Genomic DNA, 9798 nt, shown 5'->3' with positions numbered 1-9798 from the left:
CGCCACCATACAATTAGAATCAAAACCCCACAGTTATTAAGATCATCATCATAATCTGTATAATCTTTATACTTTTCTGCATTAATGTTCACCATTGGTTTTTAATAAATTCACACTCAATCATTTAAAACCTGTCTGTGTTTGAAAAGTGCTCCAGGAGAATTCAACTTTTTGGTTATGAAACTGATTCATTCATAATTTTCTTCTGTTAAACCAGAAGATTGTGCCCAGAGGAAAATATCTTACTCAATTAAAATGCAACATATACCGTATGAATATCTTAATAAAATGAAAAGTCTTTCTCCCTCTCCATCAGTTTATTTATTACAAGGCTACACATGAGCTCTGAAGAACGTGAGCGACCCAACACAGAGGCCTCCAAGGACACAGTAACAGAAGAGAAAATATCAGCAACTGAAGGGTTTCTCTCTAGTGTGAATCATCATGTGTCTGTTCAGATTCCACTTCAAATTAAATCTTTGACCACACTCAGAGCAGCTGAAAGGTTTCTCTCCAGTGTGAACCCTAATGTGAGCGGTCAGATTTTTCTTATAATTAAACCTTTTACCACAGTCAGAGCAGCTGAAGGGGTTCTCTCCAGTGTGAATCCTCATGTGACTGGTCAGACGTTTCTTACAATTAAACTTTTGATCACAGTCAGAGCAACTGAAGGGTTTCTCTCCAGTGTGAATCTTCAGGTGTTGGTTCAGATTTCCTCTTTGAATAAAAAATTTTCTGCAAAAAGAGCAGCTGAAGGGTTTCTCTCCAGTGTGAATCATCATGTGAGTGGTCAGACTTTTCTTACAATTAATCCTTTTACCACAGTCAGAGCAGCTGAAGGGTTTCTCTCCAGCGTGAATCATCAGGTGTTGGTTCAGATTTCCTCTTGGAATAAAACTTCTACTGCAAAAAGAGCAACTGAAGGGTTTCTCTCCAGTGTGAACCATCATGTGTCTGGTCAGAGACCCTTTTCGGTTAAAACTCTTATTACACTCTGAGCACCTATGTGGTCTTTTACCACTCTTCAGTTTCTTATTCTTCAAGTTGAAGTCTGACAGATCTTCTCTTGTCTCTTGCCAATCATCACTGTTATCAGTCTCTGGGTCATGGGAGTCTTCTATCTCAACCTCAGCCTCTGCTTGTAAAGGTCTCTCTGGATCCGAGTCCCTCTCTGGTTCTGATCCTCCACAGTCCTCTCCATCAGCTCCTGTTTCCATCTCTTCAGTTTGTCTGTGATGAAGCTGTGAGGACTGAGGTTTCTCTTCATCATCTTCACTCTTCACAGAGACAGGAGTGAAGGGGAACTTGGTGGTATCAGCCTCCTCCAGTCCTTGAAGCTGACTGATCCACACTTCCTCATGTTCTTCTTTAATGTGTTGGGGCTTAGTGTCCTCCTGCTCCAGAATGTGGCTCCACTCCTGCTGCTCAGGTGGAAGCTCTTCTTTACTCACCAACAGCTGCTGGACATCTGCAGGACACAGTAAACAAACATTAACCCTACGCAGACTGACTTCATCGGGCCCTGACTGCTGCAGAGGGGTCTGAAAGTCAAAGTCACTTTGATGACATGGGACTGAAGTCCAAGTCAGCAGATTAACAATGGACTCCAGTCCAAAGCATCATGTTACAGATGGACTATTGTGTCCTTTGTTTCTCTGGTTTGAGACTGAGCTGTACGTTCACTTCCTGAATGTTTTAGAACACCAGACAAAAACTTGTATCATGATGTATAAAGATGTATTTTTAAAGTTTGTTCAGGTGATCCATGAATCAGGTTGAGACTGAAAAAGGAAATGAAACATGTTCCTAACTAAACATCAACATAGACCTCTTCTCATTATTCACCCCAGTTGTTCACTTTGTAGATATGACCATCTGCTGGCTGCGCACTCTGTGATGATAGGGATAAATCAAGATAACTCCGCCCCCTTTATAAAGCTGGACTTTGTAGTTTTTTTTATTTCTGCCTCGTTGAACTAATTTGCTTTAGCTAAGTTAGCTTAGCATCAGTGAGTGAACCTAGCGTGTCCACTTCCTGTTTTATGACGTGCAGGACTAGGTTCCTTCCTTCCCTACCTTGGTCTGATCCACTTTCCTTCTTTATAGTTGCTGGGGGGTTCTTCGCCTCTTTTCTGGTACAGACCTCCATCTTAGCATCACCGTGGCCGTCAATCAGCGCGCTCCAGCGGCCTGAACACAGCTTCCTGTTCGACGTCATTTCCGGAGCACTTTGTGCTTCAAGCGTCGGTGTGGTGTGTTAGAGACTCACACGATCACATCGTTGAGTTGGATGGTAAAGTTTGTGCTCCGAAAACACACTACACCCGGCCGCCATCTTCTTTTTCTTCTTCTTCTTCTAATGGATTTACGGAATCCGGAAGTCAGTAGACTGTAGAGGGTTATGCTGCCCTCTACAGTCTGGTATAATGACGTCACATCGTCATCACTCAGGACACAGAGGTCTTCTCCTCCTCCGTGTTTGGTCCTGAAGCTTCGTTTCATTAAAGTAAACACCACGTGGCTGCAGGTCTACATTAGAGACGTGGTGTGAAGATGCTGCATCACCAAGTTCTCAGAGGACCAAGACCAAGACCAGGACCCAGCTACATTCAAAGACCAGAGTCTCTCTCTCTCTCGCTCTCTCTCTCACTCTCTCTCTCTCTTTCTCTCTCTCTCCCTCTCTCTCTCTTTCTGTGTGCGTGTCTCTCTCTCCCTCTCTCTCTCTCGCTCCTCTCTCTCTCCCTCTCCTCTCTCTCTCTCTCTCTCTCTCTCTCTCTCTCTCCCTCTCTCTCTCTCTCTCTGTCTCTCTCTCTCTCTCTCTGTCTCTCTCTCTCTCTCTCTCTCTCTCTGTCCTCTCTCTCTCTCTCTCTCCCTCTCTCTCTCTCTCCCTCTCTCTCTCTCTCTCTCTCTCTCTCTCTCTCTCTCTCCCTCTCTCTCTCTCTCTCCCTCTCTCTCTCTCTCTCTCTCTCTCTCTCTCTCTCTCTCTCTCTCTCTCTCTGTCTCTCTCTCTCAGGGTCACAGTGGCTCTACAGTAATAATGAGCATGTGACCATTGGACCTCGGTGACAGACTGAAGAGGGTTTTTTTTCACATAATTGGACTTTGTTCTGTGTTCATAAAAAGTTTGTGAGCATCTTTTTCTGATTGCAGCGCTGCAGAACAGTCATCGTGAGCATGTGGGCGGCACGCCTGAGCATCATCACAGAACGCCGGTGCTGTCTCTTCAGATGAAGGATGGTGCACAGTGACGGGCTGTAAATGTCAGCGTGCTGGGTCCAGTGAAGGCCACCGAGTGAGTCATCTGCATCCTGCAGAGCAGACCAGTCCGTACCCGGGTACGAGTTTATCTGCACGCTCGAGACTCACAGGGACATTTAAAGAGCCTCAACGTGTTGAGGATCGGGTTGCTGGCCTCTGTGCTGGTCTCTGTGCTGGCCTCTGTGCTGGCCTCTGTGCTGGACTCTGTGCTAGCCTCTGTGCTGGTCTCTGTGCTGGCCTCTGTGCTGGTCTCTGTGCTGGTCTCTGTGCTGGCCTCTGTGCTGGCCTCTGTGCTGGCCTCTGTGCTGGACTCTGTGCTAGCCTCTGTGCTGGTCTCTGTGCTGGCCTCTGTGCTGGTCTCTGTGCTGGACTCTGTGCTGGTCTCTGTGCTGGTCTCTGTGCTGGCCTCTGTGCTGGTCTCTGTGCTGGCCTCTGTGCTGGTCTCTGTGCTAGCCTCTGTGCTGGTCTCTGTGCTGGCCTCTGTGCTGGTCTCTGTGCTGGCCTCTACAGACAGAAGAACAGACTGCTCCGTCCCTTCCTGAAGAGGGCGCCAGTGTGAGACCAGTCCAGGGTCACCACCGTCGAGAGTTAAAGCAGATATATTAGAGCGAGGAGCTCCAGAGGGCAGAGAGCACTAAAGCTCCAGGCTGAAGTCAGTAAAGAACCAGGTCCACTTTGAACCAGCTGGAACCAGTGCATCAAGGAGGCCACCAGAATCACCAGTTCACAGGACTTTAAGAAAATCTCACAGAAGAAGAGCCAGCAACATGTGATGAGTGAGAAGGAGGAGAATGAGAAGACTGAAGAGAGCGGCCCGATCAGCTGACTGTGGACAGAAGGGTGAAAGTGTCTCCTGAATCTGGTGAGAATGTTCTGGAGCTGCTGGTTGAGTGCGAGGAGCAGCTGCAGGCCTTTAACACCTGCGTCAGGCCTGATGACTTGACTTTTATTTTGAAAGTTAACAAACTGACACCTTCTACCTTCTTCAAAGTAAAAGCACCACACCTCAGTTGTGCTTTTACTTTGAAGGTAGACAAACTGAGGTGTGGTGCTTTTACTTTGAAGGTAGACAAACTGAGGTGTGGTGCTTTTAGAGCTGCAGCTATAGAATATTTTAGTAATCGAGTATTCTATCGAATATCCCGTCGATTAATCGAGTAATCTAATAAATCATACTTTTGCTTAATTAAGGTTTAACTCGTCTTGGGTCGTCCCTACAAACATGCTTCTTTGCAGTTACCATGGAAACGCCTGCTTGTTACAGCCAACCACCTCTGCTCTACAGCTGCTGATGATGCTCACCATATTACTGACAGGGTCCCAAATTCACTTTCTGATTCACTGGTCAAGACGGCAGGTAGATGAAAAATACAGGCCAAACATGTTTTAATGGCTGAAATAACAAATAGTGTTTTGTGTCGCCTTCACATCTGTTACAGTACATTTAATTGAGAAATCATTATGTTCTGTTGAATCAATCACAGAATCAATCATTATGTCAGATCAGGAGATTGAGAAACTTTAAATATATATTTGCTAAATTATTATTCCACAAACAAGTTCTGTGTTGATTTAGCTTTGAAGACATCAGACATTTCATATAATCAGCCTGTTCATTATTAAAAGTGTATCTCTGTCTAGACTAGAGACCATAGACGTGTCTATGACAGAGACTGTGAGAGGACGTTGCTATCGTTACGTTAGCTGAGACTACAGAGACCATAGACGTGTCTATGACAGAGACTGTGAGAGGACGTTGCTATCGTTACGTTAGCTGAGACTACAGAGACCATAGACGTGTCTATGACAGAGACTGTGAGAGGACGTTGCTATCGTTATGTTAGCTGAGACTACAGAGACCAGAGACGTGTCTATGACAGAGACTGTGAGAGGACGTTGCTATCGTTATGTTAGCTGAGACTACAGAGACCAGAGACGTGTCTATGACAGAGACTGTGAGAGGACGTTGCTATCGTTATGTTAGCTGAGACTACAGAGACCAGAGACGCGTCTATGACAGAGACTGTGAGAGGACGTTGCTATCGTTACGTTAGCTGAGACTACAGAGACCAGAGACGTGTCTATGACAGAGACTGTGAGAGGACGTTGCTATCGTTACGTTAGCTGAGACTACAGAGACCATAGACGTGTCTATGACAGAGACTGTGAGAGGACGTTGCTATCGTTACGTTAGCTGAGACTACAGAGACCATAGACGTGTCTATGACAGAGACCGTGTGCGTGTGTGTGTGTGTGTGCGTGTTAGCGCTGAAGTGTCTGTGTGTCAGAGAGAGGAGCAGGTAGCTGCAGCTACATTAAACGTGTTTTATACTCATACCAAAGTTTTGATGACGCAAAAAAAAACTTAACGAAGCCTCGAGGCAGCGAAAATTCCTCGATGAATTTTTGTAATCGAATTATTCGAGTTATTCGAGGAATCGTTTCAGCTCTAGGTGCTTTTACTTTGAAGGTAGACAAACTGAGGTGTGGTGCTTTTACTTTGAAGGTAGACAAACTGAGGTGTGGTGCTTTTACTTTGAAGGTAGACAAACTGAGGTGTAGCGCTTTTACTTTGAAGTTAGACAAACTGAGGTGTGGTTCTTTTACTTTGAAGGTAGACAAACTGAGGTGTGGTGCTTTTACTTTGAAGGTAGACAAACTGAGGTGTGGTGCTTTTACTTTGAAGGTAGACAAACTGAGGTGTGGTGCTTTTACTTTGAAGGTAGACAAACTGAGGTGTGGTGCTTTTAATTTGAAGGTAGACAAACTGAGGTGTAGCGCTTTTACTTTGAAGTTAGACAAACTGAGGTGTGGTTCTTTTACTTTGAAGGTAGACAAACTGAGGTGTGGTGCTTTACTTTGAAGGTAGACAAACTGAGGTGTGGTGCTTTTACTTTGAAGGTAGACAAACTGAGGTGTGGTGCTTTTACTTTGAAGGTAGACAAACTGAGGTGTGGTGCTTTTACTTTGAAGGTAGACAAACTGAGGTGTGGTTCTTTTACTTTGAAGGTAGACAAACTGAGGTGTGGTGCTTTTACTTTGAAGGTAGACAAACTGGGGTGTGGTGCTTTTACTTTGAAGGTAGACAAACTGAGGTGTGGTGCTTTTACTTTGAAGGTAGACAAACTGAGGTGTGGTGCTTTTACTTTGAAGGTAGACAAACTGAAGTGTGGTGCTTTTACTTTGAAGGTAGACAAACTGAGGTGTGGTGCTTTTACTTTGAAGGTAGACAAACTGAGGTGTGGTGCTTTTACTTTGAAGGTAGACAAACTGAGGTGTGGTGCTTTTACTTTGAAGGTAGACAAACTGGGGTGTGGTGCTTTTACTTTGAAGGTAGGCAAACTGAGGTGTGGTGCTTTTACTTTGAAGGTAGACAAACTGAGGTGTGGTGCTTTTACTTTGAAGGTAGACAAACTGAAGTGTGGTGCTTTTACTTTGAAGGTAGACAAACTGAGGTGTGGTGCTTTTACTTTGAAGGTAGACAAACTGAGGTGTAGTGTTTTTGTATTGTTGGCACTTGCGGTGAGCTGAATAAAGTTTTTCTTCATTGCTGACAAAGGTCAAAGGTCAAAGGTCAACTATGATGTGGACAGTATTCATGGTCCATTAGCTCCTCTTTGTACAACAAGCTAACGAGCTCTGCTGAGGGAGGAGAGAGAGGCTCAGCGGCGTGTAGAGCGTCCTAGCTAACAATACAATCAGACTGATGTCGTCGCTGATGCTCGCTCGTGTCACACGTTCGTGACGCTCGCTCGTGACGCTCGCTCGTGACGCTCGCTCGTGACGCTCGCTCGTGACGCTCGCTCGTGTCACACGCTTGTGACGCTCGCTCGTGTCACACATTCGTGACGCTCGCTCGTGTCACACGCTCGTGAAGCTCGCTCGTGACGCTGGCTCGTGACGCTCGCTCGTGACGCTGGCTCGTGACGCTGGCTCGTGACGCTGGCTCGTGACGCTGGCTCGTGACGCTGGCTCGTGTCGCGCGCTCGTGACGCTGGCTCGTGACGCTGGCTCGTGACGCTGGCTCGTGACGCTCGCTCGTGACGCTGGCTCGTGACGCTGGCTCGTGACGCTGGCTCGTGACGCTGGCTCGTGACGCTTGCTCGTGACGCTGGCTCGTGACGCTGGCTCGTGACGCTGGCTCGTGACGCTGGCTCGTGACGCTGGCTCGTGTCGCGCGCTCGTGACGCTGGCTCGTGACGCTGGCTCGTGACGCTGGCTCGTGACGCTCGCTCGTGACGCTGGCTCGTGACGCTGGCTCGTGACACGCGCTGACAGGCTGTAATGCAGAATACAACACATGTACCAGAAAATATCAATAACACCATCTTGTCCACAGGGGGCGCCAAGATGACAGCAGTGAGACTTGAACTCGAGCTTTAAGTAGAAGCGTTATTGTTTTACATCGAGAACATTTAGACCCTCCTGGGGGATCGTTGCCCCCCGTCTGCTTTAAAACCGTCGTGTCCTGATGTTCATACGATTCTGCTTCTTCATTAAACTCTGAGTCACAGTTTCCTGTCCAGCGGGGCGACGCCCCCCCGCTACTTATAAATATCTATAGGACAAGTCGCTCGCAGCGAGGTGATGTCATCTCACTGCCAGGGAGATCTTATGTCACTAAAACACACACACGCACACAGATACACACACACACACACACACACACACACACACACAGATACACAAACACACACACACACACACGCACACAGATACACAAACACACACACACACACACACACACACAGATACACACACACACACACACACACGGACACAGATACACACACACACACACACAGATACACACACACACACACACACACACACACGGACACAGATACACACACACAGATACAAACACACACACACACACACACACGGACACAGATACACACACACACAGAGGTCCCGTCTCGGTCCTTGTGATGGTCCCAGTGTGTAAGGAGTAGAAACATGTCGTCACACTTTCTGTCGGGCTTCAGGAAGTTTGTTTGCCTTCAGCGCTGGAAGAAGCTGTTTAAAGGAAACACATGACAGACAGCTGACTTTGGGTTCTGGCTTTAAAGGACGTCTGCAGCTCAACATGTGGGAGACAGGCCGCCATGTTGTCATACAGGAAGTTGTTTCAACTGTCACCTCCGTCTTAAAGTTTCAGGTGATTAAAGTTCAGCCAGTCCATCATGTGGAGCTTTGTTGTGGAAAAACTATGATAAAATGTGTGTTTACAGGTCTGCACATATACCAACTGGAAAATGTGAACTGATGGAATAAAGACAGAAAAGAAAGAGGGCACGTTAGTTTATATGTTGTAGCACATTATATTAACTGGACTCATGTTAGAGTGTAGTTAGGATCAGAATCCAGAAACCCTGTTAGCACCAGATCATCCAAACTGCTTCTGTCAGACACTTCTCTACTTCAAAAAAGGGCCAAACATAAATCAATCTATCTATCTATCTATCTATCTATCTATCTATCTATCTATCTATCTATCTATCTATCTATCTATCTATCTATCTATCTATCTATCTATCTATCTATCCATCCATCCATCCATCCATCCATCCATCCATCCATCCATCCATCTTTAGCACACAGCCTGTGAGCCTGTGAGCCTGTGAGTCTGGACTCAGGGCATCAAACCCCTCAGCTGTGTTTGCAGAGCGTCAGATGCATTTAAAGATCTGTGTTTGTATTTGTGGATCTTACATGGCAGGAGTCACGTGGAATGACGGAGATGATTTGTGTGTTTTCAGAAATCAAGCTAACTTTTCTGACATCACTAAATAAGTAAACGTGTTTGGATCTACGTATATTCAATGAGTTTTTTCACAATAAAAGCTCCATGAAATCCTGTCAACATGAAAGCAGCTCATCCAGCTGAGCCGCTTTACTGTGGAGGACTGAAGCCTCTGATACCGACACGCCTCGGTGTCTTCACTCCTCTGATCTGTCCTCTCCTGGACGAGGACAAGGCGATTCAGTGTGTGTGTGTGTGTGTGTGTGTGTGTGTGTGTGTGGGCCTGACTGACATAACAACAACAACCATACAAACAAATGTTTGAATATTTATTTATTTTAGAGCTGGAGCTGAGGCCACACCCACCTGTCAATCAGCTCAGCTACACGCCTTATTGTGAATAACTCTGATCCTTCATCCAATCAAAACTGCTGAGTCATGAAAACATTCCCCCCCGTACAGTGTGTGTGGATGGAGACATGAGCTAATCACACCTATTTGGTTTTTTGAAGCAGGCTGTAAACATGTTCATGTCTGCTGTAAAAACAGGCTGTTTGAATGGGTGTGTATGTGACTTCCTGTGCTGCTGCAGCCAGCCTCTAGTGGACACTCCAGGTACTGCAGCCAGCCTCTAGTGGACACTCCAGGTACTGCAGGATGTTACACTTCAGCATCAGCTTCATTTAGGTGGGTACTTGGCCAACTTGACTGATATAATCAAAGGTGAACGGGAGCAAAAATAGATCTTTAATGTTTATTCAAACAGGTGATATAAAACTGTGATCATGGCTGTA

General features: G+C 46.2%; 1 protein-coding gene across 1 annotated transcript; it reads right to left on the bottom strand.

The window, feature by feature from the left end:
• Nucleotides 1–332: 332 nt before the first annotated feature.
• Nucleotides 333–2420, bottom strand: LOC306821805 (uncharacterized protein; the record flags this gene model as incomplete). Its single annotated transcript, XM_079340378.1, has 3 exons — nt 2077–2420; nt 569–1468; nt 333–376 (listed from the first exon to the last, which is right to left on the bottom strand). The coding sequence occupies exons 1-3, from the start codon at nt 2216–2218 to the stop codon at nt 333–335; spliced, it is 1086 nt and encodes a 361-aa protein (XP_079196504.1). The 5' UTR covers nt 2219–2420.
• Between the last annotated feature and the right edge of the window lie 7378 nt (nt 2421–9798).

The sequence above is a fragment of the Symphodus melops genome (genome assembly GCF_947650265.1).
Source record: "Symphodus melops genome assembly, chromosome: 3".
In the NCBI taxonomy this organism is placed as follows: Eukaryota; Metazoa; Chordata; class Actinopteri; order Labriformes; family Labridae; genus Symphodus; species Symphodus melops.
Note: the sequence above shows the minus strand (reverse complement) of the source record. Positions and strands in the feature narration are given on the sequence as shown.